General features: G+C 50.6%; 2 protein-coding genes across 3 annotated transcripts in view; one reads left to right on the forward strand and one right to left on the reverse strand.

Annotated features, from left to right (window-relative positions):
* Sla2 (Src-like-adaptor 2) lies at positions 1 to 25,286 on the forward strand. 2 transcript variants are annotated; one of them, XM_005384739.2, is made up of 9 exons: positions 1 to 90; positions 3,249 to 3,382; positions 7,583 to 7,682; positions 8,044 to 8,130; positions 8,737 to 8,840; positions 22,290 to 22,439; positions 23,134 to 23,266; positions 23,616 to 23,736; positions 24,082 to 25,286. In XM_005384739.2, exons 2-9 carry the CDS (start codon positions 3,289 to 3,291, stop codon positions 24,094 to 24,096), a joined length of 804 nt encoding a protein of 267 aa, XP_005384796.1. In that variant the 5' UTR covers positions 1 to 90; positions 3,249 to 3,288; the 3' UTR covers positions 24,097 to 25,286. The 2 variants fall into 2 exon arrangements, with proteins under 2 accessions (XP_005384796.1, XP_005384795.1); XM_005384738.2 differs by having other exon boundaries at positions 23,616 to 25,286.
* LOC102022094 (chromosome unknown open reading frame, human C20orf24) overlaps positions 24,749 to 25,944 on the reverse strand; it is a 14,186-nt gene continuing 12,990 nt past the window's right edge. Inside the window, exon 4 of the mRNA XM_005384737.2 lies at positions 24,749 to 25,285. Coding sequence (XP_005384794.1) covers positions 25,244 to 25,285 — 42 coding nt within the window. The 3' untranslated portion in view covers positions 24,749 to 25,243. The remainder of the gene's footprint in view (positions 25,286 to 25,944) is intronic.

Here is a 25,944-nt window from a genome sequence, read left to right on the forward strand (position 1 = left end):
CTGAAGATCATCCAGAAGGCCCTAACGCGTCCAGCTGAGCCGTGCGTTTTAGCTGAGTGTCGTCCCCGAGCCTCTGATGACAAGAGACCGGTAAGTCCACTTGCTTCTGTTTTCTGAGGGGCTTGGGAGAGGTGAGGAGTGGTCCCCCCCGCCCCCGAGGATGGCTGTGGGCTTTATTTACTGGTTATAGTATCGTCTCTGATGACACTGCCAGCTGTAGTCTGTCCTTCTTTCAAAAGGGTGAGAGCGTCAGTTGAAAGAGGGAAAGGTGGCCGCAAGTGTTGCTCAGTGGGGCCGTGGGTAGTTTCCACCTCCAATAAACAAATAGAAAAAGAGAGAGGCCTCCTTTTAGCTCAATCCTTTTAGCTCCGCTCTTACCTAAACACTGGAAATGACCTTCACAGAAGAGCAGGTCATAGTCCCTGCTCAGCACAAGCTCCTTGGGGGCCTTGGGCCTTGGCTCTGAAATGGGATTCAACTGAGATAGTTAAAAAAAGAAAGAAAAAAAATAAGAGTCGAGCCCAGCACAGTGGCACAAGCATAGAATCCTAGCTACTCAGGAAGCTGAGGCCAGTTGGGCTACACAGTGAGACACTCTCAAATTAAATGAACGTGGGAAGAAAGGTTTGTGCTCATATTGTAGGGACAATTAATTTGTTTTATTTTTTTCCTCTTTAAAATGAAAAAATAAAAAAATGATGAATGAACAGAGCTGGGAATGTAGCTCAGTGGAAAAGCACCAGCACCGCAAAAAAGGGGAAAAGTGTCATTCTGGGTGGTGTGCTGATCTCAGCTGCTTTTTGCTAACTCTTTCCTACCACCCACTTGTCCAGGTCCCCTAGAAAGTGCCTAGCACGTAGTAAATTGATCAGATACGAGTGTGGTTAATGATCAGGTTTTCTTGTAAGTGTTGCAGCCTTACGGTTCCCGCTAGGCCTGCCCTGCAGCTGCCTGGTCTCCACGTTGCCCCGGAGGCTTCCTGGCCGTCACCTTACCGGTGGAGAAAGCCACAGAGTCCTAGGGAGGCACCCGCGTGAGCTCAGCTCCCCTTTCTCCCTGGCCGCCGCCCTGCCCCACCTGCGTCCCTGAGTTTGCCGCAGTTGATGACTGTGGTTTCGCCCAAGGAGAAAGGAAACAGCCTATTGACACCTGCTGTGTATCAGGCTTCTTGAATTCTCCCCACAACCCTGTGAAGTCCGTAATGCGCTCCCCAGTTCACAGGTGGGGCTCAGAAAGTTCACAGGCTTTGCCTGGGCTGGAGCTAAGCTGATCGCCCAAGGCAGATGGAAAACGAGGAGTTTGGTCTGTGCCTTGTACACAAGGACAGGCAGGGACACGGCAACTGTTGACAGCCCAAGCCGGGGTGCCCACAAGAGCGGCGGCACCAGCTCACAGACCAAGGCTGCCGGACGTAGAAAAGGCCGAGCTGGAAGTGGCTGTCAACAACTAGTTTTTGAGTGACAGCCCTATTTCATGTAAAAGAGCCCCTGTCCCCGGGAATATCGAACTCCCCGTGGAGAGCAGCAGCAAACAGGTACTGTTCTTCCCAGTGACGACGACGGGGCCTGGAGGACAGAGAGGGCAGGGGCCTGACACAGAGAGAGGTGTCCCGGCCTCTAGGAGGCTGTGGAAGTCACCACATGAAACTGATGGACATGGCAAGTATCAGTCAGGCAGTACGGGGCTCAAAGGCAGGGAAGGAGCCACTGTGTCGGCCACGTGTCACCACACCGGTCTGAGTTCTCCCCAGGCCCCCTTCCATAGCGGGTGCCTGGCACACAGCAGAGCTCCATAAACGCCAGCCAAGTGGAAGCCCACTGAAGAGAGTGAAGCCATGTGAGAAGTACAGATCTCACCCGCCACCCGCCACACTGATAGAGTGTTTGAAAAAACCAGCACTGGGGCCGGGGATATAGCTCAGTGGCACAAATGCCTGCCTGGCAAGTGCAAGTTTGATTCCCGGAAAAAAAAAAAAAAAAAAAAAGACAAAAGAAAAACACAGCACCATTTAGAAACCTGGGGCTTGAGATCACTCTGCCGACAAGCCCCTGTGAAAGCGCTAAGGGCCTCCTGCCCACTTGTCGCTGAGTGTGAGGGCCTTCTGTGGCGCTTCCCTCAGTACCACAGAAAGGGCTGCTGGGCCCTGGCTGATGGCAGACTAAGAGAACTGGAATAAACGAGGACATGATTACCATGGGAAGGGAGGCAACAGGGACAGCGGAAGGGGAGGCTCCTCGAGGGGGGAGCCACGGAGAAGAGACGAGCAGCAAGGGAAAGGAAATGTGGGCCCAGGCTGGCAGCCTTTCTTGGGGCATTTCCTCCAAGATATGCACCAGGGGAAGAGGCGCCCAGAGGGGAACTGACCCAGCAGCCGGGCCCCAGAGCCTTGCAATCATCACCATGTGGTGCAGCCTCCCACCAGCCTCACTCTGCCCGAGACAGCGATAACTGTTCCAGGTCAGCTCTGCTTGTGGTGACACCAGGCCCACACCTCCTCCCTCCCTCTCGCTCACCTCTGACCCTAGGTGTGTCCGGAGTGAGCTCCTCTCCTGGCCTGGTCCCCTGCTACCCAGTGGGGAAAGGGGAGCCCAGGGGTAGGGGCAAGGGGAAGTAGAAAGGAGGGTGTGTTACGTTATATACGTGTGCCGACTCCCCAAGATGAATATAATCTTTGTTTACTGTGAGCATGTACTAATGCAAATAAAAATTTTAAAATAAAATAAAGACCTCAGGTCAGAGAAATGGTTAAGTGGGCCACAGGAATTTAAGGGAGGATCAGAAAAGGCAGAAGATTCAAGAAAAACTTCCTGGGGTGGGGTGGGGTGGGGTGGGCAGGACCAGCCCATGGATGGTACACTGGCAAAGACCCAGAAACAAAGAATCGAGCAACATAGGAAAGATGGGATGCAGTGGCACACGCCTCTAAGCCCAGCAGTTTGAAAGGCTGAGGCAGGGAGATCACAAGTTCGAGCCCAGCCTGAGCTGCACAGTGAGATCCTGTCTCAAAATAAAAAATAAAAAGGGCTGGGGATGTAGCTCTGTGCCAAGGCCGTGTGTTCAATCCCTTATACCACACGCACAAAGAAAAAGATGAAGAAAAAACAGTATCAGTGTCCAGTTCGCAGGGGCAGAAGGCTGGTCCTAAGGGAAGGGGTCATTGAGGCATTCGGGCCAAGCTGAAGAGTGACAGGTGTCTGGGGCCAGACTAGAAAGCACAGGCTCTGTCCTCATGCCAGCTTCTCTTTCAGATTCCTCTCGGCAATGTGCTTCTGAGAGTTCTGCTGAGGAATGATGGGAAGTCTGCCCAGCAGAAGGAAAACACTGCCAAGCCCAAGCGTGGGCCCCTGTGTCCCAGGCCAGGGACCTGGGCCCTTGCAAGCAGGTAGGTCCTCCCCACAAGGCTGCAGGTACCAGTGTTCACCCTTCCCTGACCAGGATCAGTGAGTCCCTGAGGTATGTCAGATCCTTCCCAGTGAGCCATGCAGGCAGGATCCCTGCTCCTGAAGAGTTTATGTTAGTAGAAGAATATTAGCCAGCCAGGTAGAGGAGAAAATAGGAAGGGCTAGAGTTGTAGCTCAGTGGTAATTTTCCTCATGTGTGCAAAACCCGGGGTTTAATACCCAGCACCACAAAAACAAAAAAACAAAACAACAAAAACCCACTTCCTCAGTCACACCACCCCATTTCAAATGTTCAGTAGCCAGATATAGCTATGTATTGTATATATTGGAAAGCACAGAATTGTAGAACATTTCCACCACCGCAGAAAGTCCTCCTGGATTTAAACCAGGCCCCTCTTTTATTTTTATTTTGGTTTGATTTTTTGACACAGGAGGTCAACATGCTATCCTCCTGCCTCAGCCTCCTGAGTGTTGGTGTTACAGGTATGCACCACCACAGTTAGTTTAAGGCTTTCTTAATGGTGGAAACAACAACAACAACAACAGTGAAAAGCAGTGCATGTGCTGAGCCTTTAACCATGGTTTTCTAAGATAGTCCCAACTAAAAATCTCAGTTTCCCAGGTTTGGTGGCACACGCCTATAATCCCAGCACTCAGGAGGCTGAGGCAGAGGATTGCCACGAGTTTGAGGCCAGCCTGGACTACACAGTGAGACCTTGTCTCAAAAAAAAAAATTCCTTGTTCTTACCTTGGCGAGAACGCAATAGGCCACCCTGAACTGCATAGTGAAACCTTGTCTCAAAAAGACCGGGGAAAAAACAAACAAACAAACAAAAATAGTCCAGAAAATCTTTTTTCAAATTACATTTTGTTTGTTTGTTTTTGTTTTTCTCCGGTACCGGGAACTGAACTCACGACCTTATGCTTGCGAGGCAGGCGCTTTTGCCGCTGAGCTAAATCCCTAGCCCCTCAAATTACATCTTGATTCAGGATTTGGCTAATGCATTGGGATTCTTCATAGATATAGAACCAGTAGGACACCAGGGGAGTTGGTTTATTGTAAGAAATTGGCTCTTCTGAGTGTGGGGCTCATTGGTCTGAAGTCTGCCAGGAGGCTGGGTCCCTGGGGCTGAGTCACCATTGTGTGGGTCCAGTGACAACCTGCAGAGTTCCCTCTTCCTCAAAGCACCTCAGTCTTCTCATAGGATAAGGATAAGGCCTTCTTGCCTTCTTCAAGCTACAAATTTAAGAGTTAACCTCATCTAAAATGACAAGTTCATGATATCTAAACTGGTGTTTGACCAAATATTATCTGGGTTCTGTGGCTAGGCCATGATGACCATAACATCCTAGATAACAAGATCCCTCTAAGCCAAGCAGCACTTCTGGGACGAGGATGTGGGCAATTAACCTGCACTACAGGGGCTGGGGATATAGCTCCGTGGCACAAGTGCCTGCCTGGCAAGCACAAGGTTGTGAGTTCGATTCCTGGTACCAAAAAAACCAAAACAACTGCACTACAGACTGTGCTGCCAAGATGTCTGGGTGTATGGGTCTGGGCAGGAGCTGTCCCCAACCTGAATATTCTCCTGCAGAAGCAGGTGTCCCCACCTTTTCCTGTGCCCGAGCCCCATATTTCCCTAATACCAGTTTCTCCCAGGACCCTTGGTACCCTGGGCCCTGTTGCCACCTGTAGAGGAAGCAGCTGGCTCCTGCAGCCACCACACCTGCGCTGAGAGCCCCTGCAAGAAGAGCCTGGGAAACCACACAGACCTCCACCTTGGTTTCCTCTGAATCCGGCAGAGCCAGCGGTCCTGAGGCTGCTCTGAGTCAGGCCCAGCGCTGCAGAAGGTGGCCTCCCCGGGCAGATCTGCCTTGGCTCGGCAGGAGGATGAGTGTGGGGCAACCCTGTCCAGGAGCCAGCTGTCCTTCACCTTGAGGCCAGCTTCAGCCTACTGAGGCTCTACCCTGTTCCGGGTCATGTCATAGGACCTGGGGACACAGCAGTAGATAAAACAGGCACGGTCCCTGCCTTCAGGGACTCTCAAGCCCCACAGACAGGTATAAGCCAGCAACCAACGCCAGTGTGTTAGCTGTGGTGACAGTGTGTTTAAAGGGACTCGGAGAATGCAAAAGGGGGAGTCAGGCAGGCGTTCCATGAAGGGTGAAGATGAGCCAGTCAGTGGGAACCACTCAGGGAGACTTGCCTCTAGGGGTGCAAGGCCAGGACTTTCAGGAGGGCAAGGGGCCTTTCCAGGCCTCTTTCTTCCTCCATTATCAGGAAGTGACCTTGGCAAGACTTGCATCGTTTATTCAAGCACCAGGCATTTCCTTGTGTGGTGGGCCTGGCCTTAGACCGCAAAGAGGGCTTGGAGAAGGAGAGCACCTGGGCTCTGAGACACACCCCCAGTGCACGTCCAGGCGTCTCTGCGCATGTCCAGGCGATGTGTGGGAACAGGGTTCTTTTCCTGACTCAGTCTCACTCTTCGCATGTCCACCCACAGCGAAGACCCTCCAGCCTCCACCCAACCCTGGGTCCTTGTCTGTCAGTGGGAGCCCCTGGGAGATACATAAACTTTTCTCACTAACCTTGACTGCTGCTGGTAATGTAATGCATTCCCGTGCTAACCAGTCTCTCTTTTAGGAATCCTTCTGAAAAAGATCAGAAGGAAGGAGAGAGAGGATGGGGTGTGGGTGAAGTGGTATTCAGCAGCCACTGAAGGCAGGTTTCAGCCCAGAGGGCCCTACGGGTAGAGGGACGACTTGTGGGTCTGGGCAGGCTGATTTCGGAGGTAGGTGGGGAGGCGAGTCCTGTGCTGCCAGACCTGCTGGCCACCTGATCCCCACCCCAGAACTGGGTCACACAATCACCATGTCCTCAGGACTGCTCCGTGTGGCTCGGGCCCTAGTCTCTCTCAGTGCCCTTGCTTCCCACACTGACTGCCCCGTCAGGGCCTCAGGACCACAGTACCCAGCAGGGGTGACTAGAGACAACTACCTGGGGTGGTGGTGAGGGCTGGGTAAGATGCCCAAGGCCCGAGGCAGGGACTGACATGCAGGTCCTTCAGCGAGAGATGGCAAGGTGAAGGGTGGGCCCTTGATGGACCACACACTGGGGACATCTGCTCTGGGCCAGGACTAGAACGAGAGCCTTCTACAGGGGCAGCACAGACCTCCACCCACTGTCCTGGATAGAGGCCATGGGAACGCCACTCTGCCCCTTGCACAATGCTCTAGAGTTACAAAACCCATGGTGTCACAGGCCCCTCTAGGAGCCTAGAAAGGAAACCCCCCATGAGGCATAAGGAGAAACCCCAGGCCAGGACTGAGGGGAGCACATTAGCTGAGGTCATTTCCAGCCTCCAGGGTCTTCCTCTCCCCTGTCCCAACAGCGCGTGCTCAGGTGGGGTTTCCCAGGGCCAGCTGTTCACCTTTCCGGGCCTCCTTCCGCAGCCTTCCGAGCTACTACAACCCCATTAACACTCAGAAACTGAGTTCATGTCCAAACTGATCCCTGCTCAGAGCCATAGGTTTTTTGTTTTTGTTTTTGCTTTTATTTTATTTGTTGTATTTGTTTTTTATTTATTTTGCTAAAGATTGAACTCAAGGCCTCCCATATCCTGGGAAAACCCACTACCACTGAGCTGTAGCCCCCAAGCTATAGGTTTTAAGTCTCCACACCGCAGAACCCCTTCCTCAAAGCCTCTGTGAAGGCCGGGAATGGTGGCACGCACCTGTAACCCCAGCACTTGGGAGGCGACGCAGGAGGATTGCTGTGAGTTTGAGGCCAGCCTGGACCACAAAGCGAGATCCTGTCTCCAAAAAAAAAGCAAAAGAAACCCCCCGCAAAAAAACTCTGTGAAAAGTTCTGCATAAAAAGGGGTCATAGCCAGGACTTTCAGGAGGGGAAGGGGCCCTTCCAGGCCCTTTCGTCCCACCACTACTGGAAAGTGACCCCAATAAGACTTCCATTCTTCTTGCCACATGAGCTTGAGGCTTCCACAGGGATCCCACAAGCTGTCTGGGTGTCCTGGGCTCTGCAGAGCCTGCTGGAAGAGCTTCCAACTCCAGGGCGGCCTCCCTCCAAGATCCCTGTGGGAGAAGAGGGAAGGACGGCACAAGACTTCACATCCGCAGCCAAGGCTGGCCGAGAGGGTGACTGTCTCTGTCCCTTCATCTAGAGAGGTGTAAGGCCACAGCAGTGGCCCTGGGCAGTTTCCCGGCAGGCGGGCAGGCTGAGCTGTCTCTGAGACTGGGAGAACCACTGAGCATCATCTCTGAGTAAGTGCGGGGCATCTGAAGGTGCACTGATGGGTCCACGGCCATACATCCTGAACACTCCTGACCCTGTCTTAAGGTGCACTGGCAGGAAGGGGTCTCAGCAGAAAAGCACAAGGCATTTGTGGAAGCACTCACAGGACTGTGACCCCCTGGTGGGTCACAGCTACAGGGAGAGGAAGTGGGATTAGGCCCCTGACCCTTGCCATCTGCACCCCTTGGCCAGGAGGAACCCGGAGCAAGGAAGCCTGGGAAACAGGTGATTGCAGGTTCCAGCCTGAGGGAATCCTTGTGAACTCCAAGGGCGCAGTTCCCAGGGCCTTGACTCTTTTGAAGGAGGTGCCCTTCTGCTTTCTCTCTCCAGGGATGGAGACTGGTGGACCGTGCTGTCACAAATCTCAGGCAGAGAGTACAGAGTTCCCAGCGTGCATGTGGCCAAAATCTCCCACGGGTGAGTGCCCACCCACGGCCAGCATTTTGGACCTTCCTGTCTGCTGTCCTCCCAAGCATTCTCCATTATGCTTTGCCTAGCACTGGGCAAAGCTGGGGGTTAAGGAGAATCAGGCCTCACCCTGCCCTTCAGAGAAGCAGATAACAACCATTTCTAGCACAGATTGTCCCCTGCACACAAAGGAGATGTCCTGGTCTGAGTTTGGAGGGTGGCTGGGAGCTGGTGGAGAACTCTGAGCGGGACATGTGGGAGACAGGTACAGTCTGTGTAGTATCTTTAGCGAAGAAAACAGAGGAGCAGTTGTTGGAAAAGTGAAGGCTTGAAAAGGTGGGTGGACAGAGGTGTTGGGGAGGCTGAGCAGAGCTAGGAAAGGCTGGGATCGCTCTGAAGGCCCCTTGGGAATGAGGTCTCAGGCAGAAAACAGTCTGACCCCATGAGGTCATCCTCCTGGGTTCTTAGAGCCCCAGAGCGGAGGGGCCTGCTCTTTAGGGTGTAGACAGCAAGGGAGGGAGGGCTTTGTCAAGGCCACACATAGCAAGGCAGGGGTTCTAGTAAAGTCCCACCTTGCCCCCAGGCCAACCCTGTCCCTTTGCATTGCTCCTCCAGGTGGCTGTACGAGGGCCTGAGCCGGGAGAAGGCAGAGGAACTGCTGCTGCTGCCTGGAAACTCTGGAGGGGCCTTCCTCATCCGGGAGAGCCAGAGCCGGAGAGGTGGGTGAGCCGAGCCCCAGCCCAGGCCTTCTTCTCATGGCCTCAGCCTAGCAGCCACAGAGAGCAGGCTGTCCCTTACTCCTTGTTACTCAGTAAGCCAAGATTTCTTTTTTTTTCTTTCTTTTTTGTTTTTTTTCCAGTACCGGGAACTGAACTCACGACCTTGCGCTTGCCAGGCGGGCGCTGTGCCGTGAGCTAAATCCCCAGCCCCAAGCCAAGATTACTATGGGATCCCGTGAGGCTCAGGGAGGGGGAGCTGGGGACAGGCCATAATGGAAGGAGCAAGGCAGCTGACTGGGGGGTAGTGAAGGAGGCTTTGCGCAGCAGCACAGGCTGCGAGGTGCGGTGGTTCTGGCGTGGGGAGTGAGCTGCCTTTGCAGGACCGGTTAGGAGGAGCAGCAGCACCGTTGTCCAGGTCCGGGATACCAGGCAGGGAGCTTGCAGTTTCTCCCCGAGGTGGTGGGAGCTGGTGCTCGGCAGAGATAGGTTCGCACTGCAGCAGGACAGTGACTGTGCTTTGTGGGCCACCTGCTTAGAGACGGAGGGGAAGGAATGGACGGTTTGGGGGGCACTGAGAATTGTATCCTCTGATACTAAAATCTTTGTGACACTGGAAGTTACAATCTGTGTTCTCTCAGGACTTCTGAGGGTTTTGCCTTCGTCTAAGTGAGCATTTCCGAAATGCTTTTGAACACAGGAACTTTTCACCATACAGCACCTAGGACTAGGCCCCCACATTCATTCTCTCAGCAAATGCTTCTCAAGCTCCAGCCGTGTGGGGACGCTTCAGAGAGGGAGAGAGCCTGCTGTATGTGCCAGCCTTCCTCTCCCCAAGGGAGTCAGGTGGACATGAGTCTCGCTCGAGGAGCCCCCAGGTCACTGGAAGCCAGTGTTTCATGGCACACACTTTGGGAAACAGCTCCATTGGAGACTTGGTATCATGCCAGTGCTTGTGCCCCAGATGCCAGGAGCCAAATGTGGTATGACTTGCAGGTAGGGGTAGGGAGGGCAGATGTGAAGAAGGCCAGGGTACCTAGCCTTGGAGCCAGCCTGGGTGGCCTTTGACCGCCATGTTGCTTCCAGGACAGCCCATCAACAATAGCGTAATAATCTACATTTCTAAAAGCGGGGAGTTGGGCTTGGGGTGTAGCTAAGTGACAGAGCACTTGCCTAGTGTGTGTAAAGCCCTGGGCTCAATTCCCAGTACCACAAAACACGTAATAAAAGTGGGAATGAATGGCCTACAGCAGGGATCCAGGCCTATTCAACACTTGGGCAACTGGTCTTAGATTGGCAGCATTCCCCTACCCTAACCAAGGATTCCTTCCTCCCTGCGCTATAACAGGATCCTGAGCTCTTGGCAAAATGTTCATCTTGCTCCCTAAGACAGACCTCAGAGGGGAGTAATGGGGGAATTTCAAACAGCACCGGCTTAGGGAAGAGGCACCGAGGACAGAAGGCGGATCTCCTGTGCCTGCCCTAAAGTGGGCTCACTGTGCTGAACTGGCAGGGTCCTCAGCTCTCCACCTAGGCCCCCTGCCTTACCCCATCCAGCCTCATTTTGCCCCGCTTCCCCTTCCCTTTGGAGCAACCAGAATGGACCTCTCCCCAGCCCTTCCTGCTCATTTCCAGACAGCCCTGGCACCTCTGCTGTCACAGAGGCCCGTGTATCTGTCGGCCGGGAGAAGGGGCGCTGGCCCCCGTGCAGCAGCTGCAAACAGGAAACCACAGCAGCGATACTGACTGGGACAGGGGCCCTGCACACCGACCAGCTAGCTGGAGAAGCCACAGGAAGTAGTCAGTGCTCAGATGGCTCACCCCACCCCTCCTCTGGCCTGGCTTAGCCCTGAGTCTAGTGACCGGCCCTTGTTCCCACTGTGCCCTTTTCCAAGGAAGACACATGCACAAGGGGAAGCTGGGTGTGGTGGTGCACACCTGTAATCCCAGCACTCAGGAGGCTGAGGCAGGAGAATTGCCATGAGTTCAAGGCAAGCCTGAGCTACAAAGTGAAATACATAGCAAGATATTATCCCCCCAAAAAAAACAAAACAAAAAAAAATTTAAATGATTTTAAGGATCCACATAATTTCTGGGATTAAGGTCCCCATGGCTAACACCAAAAGGGGACAGATCAGAATGTATCTCTTTTTTTTTTTTATTTTTTTTATTTTTTGGTTTTTCTCCGGTACCAGGAACCGAACTCACGACCTTGCGCTTGCCAGGCAGGCGCTTTGCCGCTGAGCTAAATCCCCAGCCCCTCTTTTTAAAAGGGGAAGACACATGCCAGTTCTCTAGGAAAGGTAGATATTTCCCTGGTGCTGAATGTAGTCTCCCCCTAGAGGCTTCCTTTTGAGCGGTGTTTAACACATTCTTGCCAGGTGTGTGGTGGTACTGCCCAGTGGAAACGTTAAACTGTAGGCTATGACCCAGCATGGTCAAGAAATACATTCAGTTCAGTTTAGTTCCCTGTGGTTCTCAATCTAGGTGTGCATCAGAGTCATCTAGACTTGTAAAAATAAAGACAACAGCCAGGCATGAGGGTGCACACCTGTAATCCTAGCATTTGGGAAGCTGATGCAGAAGGATTGCCAAGAGTTCAAGGCCAGCGTGGACTATAGAGTGAATTCAAGGCCTGCCCAAATACATGGTAAGAACCTGTCTCAAAAAAGAAACAGCTGGGTGCAGTGGTGCATGCCTATAATCCCAGCACTCTGGGAGGCTGAGGCAGGAGGATCACTGTGAGTTTGAGGCCAGCCTGGGTTACAAAGTGAGTTCAAGATCAGCCTGAACTGCAGAGTGACACCCTGTCTCAAAAAGACCAAAAAACAAAAAAAAGAAACAAACAATAGAGACCCCTGGGGCCAGATGTCCAGTGTTGCTGGTTCAGTAGGTGGGGCCTGGTGCCTTTCTATCACATTCTCAGGTGATGCCCATGCTGCTGGCCTGGGGACTTCTTTTGAGAATTGCTGGTCTAGACCTCAGCTGCACACTGGAATCACCTAGGAGACACTTAGAAACTGCGGGTGCCTGTACCCCACTCTCGGCTCTCTGATTTAATTGGTCAGGAATGCACCCTGGGCACTGGAATCTAAAATCCATCTCATATACACCCAGAGTCAAGGCTGCCATCTGTGCTTGTAGTGAGGTAGAGCAGAAACTCTGGTGTAAGATGGGGGTCAGGGCAAATGCTACTTGAAAGTTTTGTTTCAGATATTTATAGGTATGTCCTGGGCCACAGCGTAAAACTTTATTCTGTGGTTTGTGGTCAAAAGAAAGCTTAACACCAAAGCTCTAGAGGCCCAAGTGACGTCACAGAACGGTGGTTCTCGTATTTGAGTGTACAGGAATCGGGGTGCTTGTTGCCAATACCAGCTCTTGGGACTCACCACAGACCTACTGAATCAGGCTGTTGGGGACAGAGGCCAGCTTCCTTTACAAGCTTTCTAGATGGTTCTTCTGTTCTCCTAAGTTTGAAAACACAGTTCTAATCTAGAGAACCCCAAATAAAGTAATAGGAGATGATGTTAGTCTAAGGGTATAGCTCAGTAGCACATGTGCTTAGCACGTACAAGGCCCCGGGTTCCATCCCCAGCACTGAAGCAAATGGTGGTGGTGGTGGGGACGATGTCTTACAGGGTGCATGTCGTCTCATGGTGTGTGTGTAATGGGACGAGTATCAGGATCAGCTTTTTGAGTCCCCGGTTCAGATGTGCTCTGGGTTTGGAGTCTGTGTGTAGACCAAGGAGAAAAGCCTGGATCTTAAGAACACCAGTCAGGCCAGGCCTAAAGGTGGGAGAGGTGCTCTGTCTTCCCAGACTCCTTCTGTCCTACCTGGTCATTTTCTAGGCCTGGGAAAGCCATGGCCAGGCTCAAGTTGAGCCTAACGCCTTGGTTTGTGATGGGTGCTTCCAGACTTTATGGAGGTCACAGAACCTGCTCCAGAAGCCAGTGCCAGGGTTAGGGACAGGTCCCAGCAGCATTACCCCCTTGCTTTCCTACCGTCCTGTGTGTCTATTCTGTACTGGGCACTGTACGGGAGATTGATGAGCACACAAGGTTCCTGCCACCGAGGTGATAGTTCTGACCATCTGGCGGTGGGAAACCCTTCCTGAGCATCTTCTCCCTGTCAGGCTCCTGTCCTCAGGCTACAGTCAGAAGGGCCTGGGGGCCGCTTCTCAGAGGCCTCCAAAGAGAAAGTTCGGAGAGTCCTACTAGGCCTGCTTCCCACACCCAGTCCCTAATCCACCTCCTCACACCTCCTCCTGGCTTTGTTGTACTACTAATCCCAGAAGCACTGAACATGACATTGTAGAGACCTGCTGGAGCTTTCTAGAATCTGGGACCTTGTACTGTACTCTGCCTTTTTCCTGTGGGTCTTCCTGTAGGCCTAGCTTCCTGCCATGGCTTTCACTGTGCCTGCGAGGTGCTCCATGAACACATCTTGTTCTGCCCACTGCTGCCCTCTGACACGCAGTCCTCCCTCAGCCTGGAAAACTTTGTCCTCCATCTCTCCCCCAGGCAGATGCTCACTCATCCTTCAGGACTGGGCCCACTGTCATCTCCCCAGAGTGTTTGTTATTCTTTGCTCTCAACTCCTATAGCATCTTAAAAAGACTTCCTCTGTAGCTGTAGTAAACTCCCCTCAGTACTAGGGCTTGAACTCAGGGCTTCACACTGCTAACTAAGTGCTCTACTAAGTTACCTCCTTAACCCTTAAACTTCTTGCTTAAAGCAAAGAGAGCCAGACTTAGGGGCGCACACCTGTAATCCTGGCACTCAGGAGACTGAGGCAGGAGGATCACCACAAGTTTGAGGTCAACCTGGGCTACATAGTGAGTTCAAGATTAGCCTGAACTGCGTGGTGAGACCCTCCCTGTCTCAGAAAAACCCAAAAATTGCTGATAGTCACAGCTCTGCCTGCCTGGCAAGCATAAGATCCTGAGTTCAATTCCCAGTACCAAAAAACCAAATACATAGTGTTGATTCTGTCAGGCACTATTTTATTTTATTTAGATAGGGCCTTGCTATGTAGTCTTCCTGCCTCAGCTTCCTAAGTGGTGGGACAACAGGCCTGCCCATCCACCATAACCAGCTTGGCAGGCACTGTTTTACATAGCAGAGATCTGGCAATATAAAAAGCCAGATCCCTGCCACAATCTGGTTGGCCAGGTGGACAGTGAACAAAAAAATCAGAAAGTGTCCACAATGACAAGTGCCCTGAGGAGCCCCTACAGCAGTGTTGCTAAGAGGATACAGGAGGGCTATGTGTGCACATGAAGGCCTCCAGAAGGTGCATCAGCAGGCAGCCTGTGGGCCTGGGGCAGATCCAAGGAGGAGTAAATCATGTAGGCCTGTCACGAGCGAGGACTTTATTATTTTTTTATTGTATTTTACTTTATTGTATTTTATTTTGTTTATTGTTTTGTTTTGAGACAGGGTCTCATTATGTAGTACAGGCTGACCTAGAACTCACTATGTAGCCCAGGCTGGCCTTGAACTAGCAGTGATCCTCCTGCCTCAGCCTCCTGAGTGCTGGGATTATAGGTGTCACCACTGCGCCTGGCTGGGTAAGGACTTTAGAGTGATTTTAAATGGGATAGGGAAGGTTGACCTGACCCCACCACCTCTACAGAGAGGACCTGCAGTGGGTAAGGAGAAGCGGGAAGTTGTGGGAACCTCCCCCTCAGTGAACGTGGCCAGATTCCAGGTGTGTTCTGAATGTAGACCTAGGGCTTTCTGACTGCCTCTGCAGGGCAGAGGGTCGAATGTGAGGTGTGCCAGAGAGGAAGCATGCAGGGTGCCTGTGGGGTTGGGACTGAGTGACACTGTTTGCTCTGCTGGGAGAATGGTGGAGGGTAAATCAGAACCACCCCTCGGGAGGCTCATGATTGTGTGGGGGCTGAGGTTGGAGATAGGAGATGGCATTTATGGCTGGCAAGCCTAAAGCTGAGGTATCTTCTAAGCAGAAAAGGCATTCTAGAAGGAGTTGTCAGAGTAGAATTGAGTCTTAGAAGGCAGGCAGGCATGCTAGGCGCTGCAGTGCCTGCCCATCCCAGTTACCAGGACGCTGAGGCAGGAGGATCATAAGTTTGAGACCAGCTGGAGCAATTTAACAAGACCTTGTCACAAAATAAAAAAGAAAGCTGGGCATGATGCCGCACCCCTGTAATCCCAGCACTCGGGAGGCTGAGGCAGGAGGATTGCTGTGAGTTTGAGGCCAGCCTGGGCTACAAAGTGAGTTCAAGGCCAGCCTGAACTGCATAGCGAGACCCTGTCTCAAAAAGGCAAAAAATAAAAAGAAAAAAGAAAGAAAAAAAATAAAAAATAAAAAAGAGATGGGGATGTAGTTCAATGCCCCTGGCTCTGCTCCTCAGTACCACACACACACACACACACACACACACACACACACACGCAAGCGGGCGCGCAGGTGGACACCAGGAGTTATGGAAGGACGTTCCACATAAAAGGAACAGCGTAACCAAAGAACCAGAGACTAGATCATGGGTACTGGGAGCTGGCGACGTGCCAGTGTGCCAAATGTGTTCCCTGCTGCACAACATGAATCCTCGTGGTGACCTGGTAGGACCAGGACCATCGTTATCCCCCCGTACAGGTAAAGGAACAGACCGGCGTGTCGGATGCTGTGCCTCACAGATGTAACTAGCAGCGTGGGCCGCAGGGGCCTTGCAGTGTGTGGCTTTGTGTGGGATTTGAAGCCAGGCAGCCTGAGCTGTACAGCAGATTTCTTGGAACAGGGGAGCAGTAGGCATCTGGGACTGCCTGGATGCTGCAGGAAAGATCAGCAGGGTTCCTGAGAGGCAGGGAAGGCCAAGGCCAGGCACCGGTGGCCTTGGTGAGATGCCCCATAGTGAGGTTGGCAGGCTTGGCCTCCTAATCTGAGCCCGCCAGCTGGATCCTCCGTGTAGCTTCCCTTTCTGGTTCTAAGAACTGTGGGGACAGTGGCCGGGATCAGGTGCCTGAGGAGCAGGCAGAGGATGTGAGGTCTTGGCAGCGGGTCCAGCTGGGTTGGTTAGCCTTCTGGGCCTGTTCTCAGATCCCCAGCCTTCACTCAATCGCAGGGCTTTTTCAGGGTTACAGCACAGCTTAACCTGTGCAATCCAATAATTTCAAGGCAGGATGAGCCAAACTTGCATGTTGTTGGGTTAACTTTTACAAGGTCATATAACAGGAAACATAAGAATAACAGTTTTTCCTAAAAACGACGGTTTTAGCGATTTATTCAGTTCAAGAATGGACTGGTTAAAATGACACTGCCTGAGCAGTGTCCGCGGGCTAAGGCAGCACAGCCACGCTGCCCGAGTGGGGTAAACCATGTGGTGGTTAGGAAGGGCCCCTCGTAACGGCCCAGAGCTCAAGGATCAGGCAACAGAAGAAGCACATCTCTGCTCTCCACTTTCCAAAGGACAGTAACTTTATTTATTTATTTTTTCCGGTACCCAGAATCGAACTCACGACCTTGCACTTGCTGAGCAGGTGCTGTGCCACTGAGCTAAATCCCCAGCCCCAGGACAATAACTTTAGATCTCCTTGTTAAATTCACTTTTTAGTCCTAGTGTCTTTTTTTTTGTAGGTACATAAATAAATCCTTAGGATTTTGTGCATATATGATCATCCTACCTGTAAATTGATGACTTTAATAATTATTTTCCAATCCATATACCTTTTATTTTTCTTACTGCACTCACTAGGACTTCTAATAGAACACTGAGTAGAAGTGGTAAGAACATTATTACTTTGTTCTCATTCTTTTTTTTTTTTTAATTTTTGAGACAGGGTCTCACTATGTGGTTCAAGCTGGCTTTGAACTTACTGTGTAGTCCAGGCTGGCCTCAAACTCACATTGCTCCTCCTGCCTCAGCCTCCTGAGTGCTGGGATTACAAGTGTGTGCCACCACACCTGATTTATTCCCATTCTTATAAGGAAAATACTCAGTGTTTTCCATTAAGTGTGATATAGACTTCTCACAGAAGCTCTGTACCAAGAGGAAGTAACCTTCTGCAGTAGGCAGAATGATGGCCTCCCCCAAAATGCACAAACCCTAATCCCCAGAACACGTGAATGTATTACCTTACATTGAAAAAGAGAATTTGCATACAGTTAAGGATTTTTATTTTATTTTTTGCTCCCTCCCTAGTTAAGGATTTTTAAATAACACACCCATTTTGGGTGCTGGGGACTGAACTTGGGACTTAGTACATTTTAGGCAAGTGCTCAACCACTGAGCTGTACCTCAGCCCAGGTTAAGGATTCTGAGGTGGAGATTATCTGGAATTATCCAGATGTACCCCGTATAATCGCAAGGGTCCCTGCAAGAGGAAGGTGGGGCATCCGAGCTGGGGACTGGAACATGTCAGTGGCTTTGAAGGTGGAAGAAGGGGCCGTTAGCTGGCAGATGCGGGGGCTTCTAGGAACTGGGGAGGAGGAAGGGGTGAGTTCTCCGCTGGGCACCAGCCTGGCCAACACCTTCTCAGTTCAGTGAGACCCACTGTAGACATCTGATCTGAAGAATTGTAAAATTATGAATTTGTTATGTAACTTGTATTATTGGCGCTTGGACTGTCCCCACATTTTTATCTTAGAAGCCATGCTTTCTAAAAAAATTTTTTTGGCTATTAGAGATTCAAACCAGGAAGCACTTAAGCTACATCCCCACTCCTTTTTTTTAGTTTTGAGACAGGGTGTCACTAAATTGCCCATGCTGGCCTTGAACTTGTAGTCCTCATGCCTCAGACTCCCAAGTAGCTGGGATTGCTCGGTGTGGCGGTGCACATTTGTAATTGCAGGATTGCCATGAGTTCAAGACCACCCTGGGGTACATAGTGGTTCAAGGGCAGACTGAATGACATAGTGAGACCCTGTCTCAGAAACAAACAAACTGGGGGCTGGGGATTTAGCTCAGCGGCACAGTGCCTGCCTGGCAAGTGCAAGGTCATGAGTTCGATTCCTGGTACTGGAAAATAAAATCCAAAAAACAAAAACAAAAACAACAAACAAACTGTACCGGGGATATAGCTCAGCAGCACAAGCACTAGCCTGGCAAGTGCAAGGCCCTGAGTTTGATTCCTGGGACCAAAACAAAACAAAACAAACAAACCCCCGAACCCCCAACAAACCAAGTAGCTGGGATTACAGGTGCAGGTATGCCCAGCTTGTGAAGGACTTCTGTGAGTGATTCTAGTTTATGGAGTTCATAAATATTTTTGTCTCTTTTTTTTTCTTTTTTAGTATTAGGGATTGAACCACAGAGCCTTCACACTGAGGTACAGCTCCAGTTCTGTTTTGTTTTGTTTTTTGAGACAGGTTCTTGCTGTGTAGTCCAGGCTGTCCTCAAACTCACCAGCCCAGGCTGTCCTTGAACTCAAGACATTTCTCCTGCCTCAATCTCATGATTGTTGGGATTACAAGTGTGCACCACCATGCCTGGCTCTGGTTACTTTTTCTTCCTTCCTTTCTTTCTTTCTTTCTTTCTTTCTTTCTTTCTTTCTTTCTTTCTTTCTTTCTTTCTTTCTCTCTCTGTCTCTTTCTTTCTCTCTCTCTCTTTCTCTCTTTCTTTCTCTCTGTCTTTCTGTCTTTCCCTTCCTTCCTTCCTTCCTTCCTTCCTTCCTTCCTTCCTTCCTTCCTTCCTTCCTCTCTTTTTTTGAGAAAAAGGAACAGGGGATAGGTCTTAGGATCTCACTAAATTGCTAAATTGTCCAAACTGGGCTTGAATTTGGAATACTCCTGCCTCGGCCTCCCAGGCTCTTGGGATTATAGGTGTGCCTAATTGATTATTGATCTTTTCAAAGAATTGGCATTTGATGGGGTGTGGTGATGCACACCTGCAATCCCAGCACTTGAGAGGCTGAGGTAGAATTATGGTGAGTTTGAGGCTAGCCTGGGCTACACAGGGAGTTGAAGACCAGGCTGAACTACACAGTGAGACTCTGTCTCAAAAAAATAAAAAAAAAAAGAAGAATTGACATTTGGTTCCATTGATTATTTTCTATTTCCTATATCATTTATTTCTTCATTTCCTTCTTAAGTGGAGACAATTTTATATTTCTCCTCTAAGTAATGTAAGCACTTAAAGCTGTCCAGGTATGTCTAAGCACTGATTCTGACAACCCCAACCCACAATTTTGTGTGTGTGTCATGTATCGAACCCATGGCCTTGTACACGCAACATGCATTCTACCACCGAGGCTCCAGCCCACTCAGCTTTTTTTTTTATTTTTTGAGACTGGGTCTCTTGATATGTAGTTCAGGTTGGCACTGAACTTGCTATTAGCCCAGGCTGGCCTCAAACTCTCAGCAATCCTCCTGCCTCAGCCTCCCAAGTGCTGGTGAAGCAGGAGACTCCACGGGATCCCTGACAGACCTGGAGTTTTAGGAACAAAGAGCAGTTTATTGCTAGCATCTCTCCAAGGGACTCATGTCCCCTTGAGAGTGGAGAACAAAGCCCTGTTCCCCCTGTTTTTCTATTGTTTCTATTCTGTGGGGCAATATTTCATTGGAAATTAGCACAAAGCAAAGTTACAGACGTGGAAGCAATGATTAAAGGTAAGGAACAGTTACCAAAGGGGGCAGGGAGTTCATCTGGGGCTTGAACAGTGGTGAAGGGGAGTGGGAAGTTCTGTGGAGACTTCCAAGTCTGTTGTGTTTTGCTGACATTGCCTCATAGCTGTGCCCATACACAGCCAGGGTCACGGTCATCAGTCTCCTTGGGGAGCTTAGCTACATCAGTTTCCCTGGGGAGCTTAGCTGCACAGTGAACCCATGATTGCTCAGTTTCACCGCAGGAGGTGGTCTCCTCTCTCACTGGGGCCACAGGCGTGCACCACCATGCCCGGCTTCCTCGTCAGCTTTTTGTTATTAATTCCTAATTTATTTCTGCTGAGGTCGAAGAACACACTTGTAATTATTTCTGTCCTTTTAAGTTTTTGTTTTTGTGACCCAAACTACAGTTTATCATGAGTATCCCATGTGCACCTGGAAGGGAATGTTGTTGGGTGCAGGGCTTTATGTTAGTTCAGTCAAACTGGCTGATTGTGATTGCTTTGTTCAAGTCTTCTCTGGCTCCACTGGTTATTTGTGTGTCAGTTACTATGGGGAGATCTAAAGTCTCCGATTATGGGTGTCTCATTTCTCTGGTCAGTTCTGTCAGTTCTCCTTCATGTATATTTTTTGTTTGGTTGTTTTTTTTTGAGGCAGTCTCACTTTGTAATTCAGGCTGGCCTAGAAGTCAATCATCCTGCCCCAGCCTCCCACGTGCTGAGATTACAGGCGTGCACCACTGTCTCTGATAATAGTCTTGGTCTTGGATTCTACTTTGTCTGATATTGATATAGCTACTCCAAATTTCCTATGATAGTTTACATGATATATCTTTTTCCATCTTTTTACTTTTAGCCTGTTTTAATATTTGAAGTGTGTTCATCATATCCTTAGGTTTTGGTTTTTAAAATCCAGTTTGATAATTTGTTATTGTTATTTCACTTCACACCCTCTTCCTATGCTGGCTTAAAAATGAATCCTAGCTAGGGATTGTAGCTCAGGAAAGAAGAAATGAAGTCTGTCTTGAGCTTTTTGTTTTTTCATTTATTTTTTAGTATATGTGTTACTGAAGTGAGCATTTTTTAAAATTTATTTTTATTTATTTTTGTTTTTTTTTGAGACAGGGTCTCACTATGCAGCCCAGACTGACTTAAACTCACAGTAATCCTCCTGCCTCAGCCTCCTGAGTGCTAGGATTACAGGTAGTTGTTGTTTTTGAATCCAGGGCCTTGTGCATGCTAGACAAGTGCTCTACCACTGAGCTACACACCCCTGCCCTTAGCCAGTTCTTTTTGATTCTTAAAAATCAAATTTTTTATTGAAGTCTGTCAAACTGCACACTTTAAGTATATGCATATAGAAATTATACCTCAGAGGCTAGGGGTATAGCTTAGTAGTGGACCATGTCCTTGGCATGTGTAAGGCCCTGGTTTCAATCTCTAGCACTCAGGGGGTGGGGGGCAGCAAGAAAAGAAATTATACCTCAGTAAAGTTTATTAAGAAAAGAAATCTAGACCAGGCACGCAGCAGGCATGGTGGTGCATGCCTGTAATCCCAGCACTTAGGAGGCTGAGGCAGGATAATCACCACAAGTTCAAGTCAGCTCGGGCTACATAGTGAGTTCAAGGTCAGGCTGAACTACATAGTGAGACCTTGTGTCTTGGTTTCTTTCTTTCATTGTTGAGACAAAATACCCAAAGCCAAACATCAAGGAAGGAAAGGTTTATTTAGCTTACAGTTTGTAGAGGTTTCAGTCTATAATCAGCTGGCTCCAAAGCAGGGTGGCACATGGCAGAGTGCAACGGTTCATGGCAATGGAAGACAGCAAAAACAACAAGAGCAGAAGGGGCAAAAGGGAGGAGCAAGCCTTTTCCCCTCCCTTATACTGTATGCAGGATACCTGCCCCAGGGCAGGCTCAGCATTCACAAGGCCAATCCCAGCACTAGGCAATGAGCCAATCACAAACTCTAGATTCTAGCACCTTTGGAAGGCCCACCCCACATGACCACATGAGGCTTTGGGGGGACATCCAGACACAAACCATAATACCTTGTCTCAAAAAAGCAAACAAATTTTTAAAAAGGGAGACTAATAATAAATCTAATGTCCATGTACTCACTGGTCAGATCAAGAAATTGTATAGTAGCCATTCCTTTAAAGCCCTTTGCATGCTTTACTGTGTCTATCACTCAGACGCTTCTCTCCATAGCCTTGGCATACAGGTAACCCTATGTAACACAGAATGTAGCCTGAGCTGTTTTTAAATAGGATCAGCCAGGGTGCATGTCTGTAATCCCAATACTCAGGAGACTGAGGCAGGAGGATCACTGTGAGTTAGAAGCCAGCCTGAACTCTGTAGTGAAACCCTGTCTCAAAAAGACAAAATGAAAACAAAAACAAACCACCAAAATACCAAAAAATCCCACCAAAAACCAAAACCAAAACCAAAACCAAAACCAAAAATAAAATAATGTTTCAGCAGGGCATCGAGGCACATGTTCTTTGATCACACTTGGGAGGTTGAGGTAGGAAGATCATAAGCTGTTTCCAAAGTGGCTTGTATAAGTTTCTCCTTCTACCAGCAGGGTAAGAGAGTTCCTATTCCTCTACCTCCTCGCTGATGCCTGCTTGACAGATTTGCACATTCTAACCCGCCTGCCGCCTGTCTGTCCCGACCCTATACTGAGGGCTGTGTGTACAAGACCCTCTCTTCCTCACAGATCCTATCTACATTAAGAATATGTCATTTATGAACAGCACAACAGGACTTTGTCCTGTCTCTGACTTCACAGTTCTCTAGAGCCTGAGCCACAGGGTTTCTTCCCGCTGCCTGCGTGGGGCCGAGTCCCAGCAGGGCCTCAGAACCATTCCTGGATCCCTTCCTCCTCAGGCTGCTACTCCCTGTCAGTCCGACTCAGCCGCCCCGCATCTTGGGACCGGGTCAGACACTACCGGATCCAGCGCCTTGACAATGGCTGGGTGTACATCTCCCCTTGCCTCACCTTCCCCTCACTCCAGGACCTGGTGGACCATTACTCTGGTATGGCCTTTCTTGCCTCCCTGAAAGACTGGGAAGGGGGTCCAGGGGGGTAGGCAGTTGTGCCCTTAGACACCTGACCTGCTGGAGATTATCCATGTAGAAGAACAACCCTGTCTCCACGCCAGTCCCTGTGCTGAGACAAAATGGGAGCCTGGTCTTCATCCCATGCTGACAGAGGAGCGACAGGCCAGCGCGGACTCAGCCAGTGCCTCACCTGCCACAGTGCTTCTTGGTCAGGGCGCCCAGCAGCAGGCAGAGTTCTCTAATTCTGATTTAGCATTTCCTGGGCCCTGTCCTGTAACAGATGCTGGAAGGTGTGATCACCTTCTGGTTTCACTATGGGCAGTGTCAGGCAGAAGGAAGGACCTCTTAGGAAAACTGGCCAGGTTGCTCCGTGCAGTGGAGATCAGCAATCCTACATGGAAACACGACATTCCCTAGCTTGCTTTTCTTCCCAAAGAACTTTCCCAGCCAGAGGGCGCAGAGCTCCATCAGTTTCCCCAAGTGAATTAAGTTTCCCAAAACTCAACCTGATGACCTGACTGCATCTCAGCCTCCCCAACAGCTTGGGCCCATGACCCGCTACTCCGGTGACCATGCCCCCACCTGCCAAGGATGGAAAGCTGCCAGGGAGGGGCGCTGGGGAGAAGCGGGGCTGCATCAGAGGCGTCAGAAGTCCTTTTGTCTTCCTCAGAGCTGGCGGATGACATCTGCTGTGTCCTCAAGGAGCCCTGTGCCCTGCAGAGGAGCAGCCTACTCCCTGTCAAGGACATACCCCCACCTGTGACTGTGCAGAGGACGTCTCTGAATTGGAACGAGCTGGACAGGTGAGGGGACCCCTGGAAAAATCAGAGGCAGAACCAAGAACCATCAGGACCCAGGACAGGGAACATACTTACGGACACCTGGGCCAGAGCTCTCTGACTGGAGCCCAGCCCGGCTCAGTGGGGCTGCGGGGTGTGGCACAGGTGACAGAGGATAAAGCAAACATGGACCCTAAGGCAGGCAGAGTAGCAGGGTGGAGAGTACAAGCCTGCACGGGGAGTCAAGGAGGTGTTTGATCTGACAGGGAACAGGGATCCCAAGTCTGTTGGCAGGAGTAACTCCGAGCTGTCCTGAGAGCAGTGACCTGTGTGCGGGCAGGTGTCTAACTTCTCCCTGACTCCCACTCCACAGCTCCCTCCTGTTTTCAGAAGCGCCCGCCACGGGGGCAGCATCTCTTCTCAGCGAGGGGCTCCGAGAGTCCCTTAGCTCCTACATCAGCCTGACCGAGGATGGCTCCTTGGATGATGCCAAGGTCAGGAGCAGAGGTCGAAAGGGGAACCAAGGCTGTGGCACGTAGAAGCCCCACTTAGCTCAACCCCGGGACCCTGGAAGCAAGGCTGTGCCTGGTGTGAGGGGAGAACTGGGCCAGGGGCGCATCCAGGCTTCCACCTGGGCCTCCCGCGTTGTCTTGGGCCTAAGAAGTCGCTCACCTCCTCCCCTGGCCGCGACCCTGCCTGCACCTTCTACCTGGAGTGCAGGGCAGTTGGAGGCAGGAGCAGGGCTCCAAGAGGAGAGTAAACTTCCCCCGGGGTCTGTTCAGGTCCTGATTTGGGGAATTCCAGCTCCAGTTTTGCCCCCTGCCTGGTCCTCTTTACAGTGTGATCACCACTAACATGGAGGAGGAAAAGTCACTGTAGGACACCACCTTACTCTTACCTCAGAGAGACTGGCCCAGAAGGAAGAGGCAAGCAGGTGGGCTGGGGCTGATCACAGCAGCAGATCCTGGGCTTCCGGCCTCCACCTGACCCCCAAACAAGCAGGAGCACTGACAATGCAGGTCCTCACATGTCCCCCGCAAGCCCCTTCTCTGAACAGCCCCAGCTTTCAGATCTCCACTTCACTCTGCCGCTTATTCAAAACCAAGCGCACCCATTCTCCCCAACCGAGCCTTTTCGTGCTCAAGTGCAAAGCGACCCCGCCCCTTCACCGTGTAGCTCAGGCTTGGACCTTGCCTCAGCCGCCGAAGATCATGGGTGTGCACTGCTGCACGTGGCTCAGAGTAACACTGGCTGAGCCCAGCGTGTTGTAGGTAAGCGCAGAGCAGTACGCAGTGCGCGGGCGTGAGGAGGTAGCGAGCCCTCTCTGCACAACGCACCCAAGCACAGCCTACACCAACTGCACCCCGATTTCCCTGCTGCCCACACCGAGGAAGAAGCCCGGCCGCAGCAGCTAAGGGAGCAGAGAGAAAAAGGAGCCACCTCCTCCGATGCTCCTCAGAGGCTGCAAGTGAGGGGGGAAGGGGTTTATCAGGCATCACCAACAGGTTCTCATTAAAGATTTGTTTATTCAAGTATCTGAAAACATTCTACAAAGGAAACAGGTCTTTGTACTGTGCTATGGACCACACACACACTGCCACACTGTTTTCAGAAGACTTGAAATGCCACTGATTACAGTTTTAAAACTGTACACGGGACAGAGAACCGAGGAAAACAATTTAATGTTTCACCCGGATTCAGAGATGCACCAAATTAAATGACAGCTCCACTTGGCAAATGACTGTTACATGATGGTATCCAAGAAATGGTTGGTGATGGATAAATTCACAAATGCGTTCTTTCCCAAAGCAGATGGTTCTTTAAAAGTTTTAGGTCACAGCTCTTGTAGAAAACACTGATGCTCAACATTCTAATTCTTGGTCCAGGAAACACGCGTCTTCCAGGTTCCGTGTGGCCGGGATGGCCCAACAATCACTTTTCTGTGCTGTAATCTGAGGGTCCTTTGGATTGGACAGGAAACAGGTGGGGGGCTGTCCACTATCAGTCATAGTGGATGGCAGTGTAAAAGATGATCCAAATGACCTAGAGGGGAGACAAGCAATGCTTACAGGTTAGTTCCACAAAGTGAGGATGTGCACATAGGATACTCCCAGGGGCCTTAATTATTTCACTGGAACTCAGGCTGTCTCTAACCAAGTGCAAGACAGCCCACCTGTGCTCCCAAAGGGATCTCCGAATAACCCCCTCCCCTCACCAAACAGCACCCTGGTCCCAGAGAATGGTGGTACAGATATGGAATCAATACAGGGAAGGCTGTGCTGCTGCAAGTTTGAGGGCAGCTTGGGGTCCAGGGAGATCCTGTCTCAAAAAAACAAAAACCAAACCAGACAGCCAGATATAGCAGCCCTCACCTGTAATCCCAACCCCCTAGGAGGCTGAGGTAAGAGAACTGAAAGTTTGGGGCCAGCCCAGGCAATTTCGCAAGACCTTGTTGCAAAATAAAATAGGCTGAACATGTAGCTCAGTGCTGCTTGGGTTCAACACACACACACACACACACACACACACACACACACTGGTGTGTAATCTCAGTACTTGAGAGGCTAAGGCAGGAAGATTGCTGTAAGTTTAAGGCTAGCCTGGCTACACAATGAATTCAACACCAGCTGGAACTACAAAGCAAGACCCTGTCTCAAAAAACTTAAAAACAAAGAAACACCAAAAATAAAGATGCCCTGGTG

Source organism: Chinchilla lanigera, unplaced genomic scaffold, assembly GCF_000276665.1.
Source record: "Chinchilla lanigera isolate Chin_1 unplaced genomic scaffold, ChiLan1.0 scaffold00021, whole genome shotgun sequence".
In the NCBI taxonomy this organism is placed as follows: Eukaryota; Metazoa; Chordata; class Mammalia; order Rodentia; family Chinchillidae; genus Chinchilla; species Chinchilla lanigera.

Excerpts from the sequence above, each read along its gene's own strand:
- Sla2 (XM_005384738.2), top strand. The coding sequence starts at position 3,289 with ATGATGGGAAGTCTGCCCAGCAGAAGGAAAACACTGCCAAGCCCAAGC. Across the intron at positions 7,683-8,043 it reads CCACTGAGCATCATCTCTGA|GGATGGAGACTGGTGGACCG; the intron begins GTAAGTGCGGGG and ends TTCTCTCTCCAG. Across the intron at positions 8,131-8,736 it reads GTGGCCAAAATCTCCCACGG|GTGGCTGTACGAGGGCCTGA; the intron begins GTGAGTGCCCAC and ends TTGCTCCTCCAG.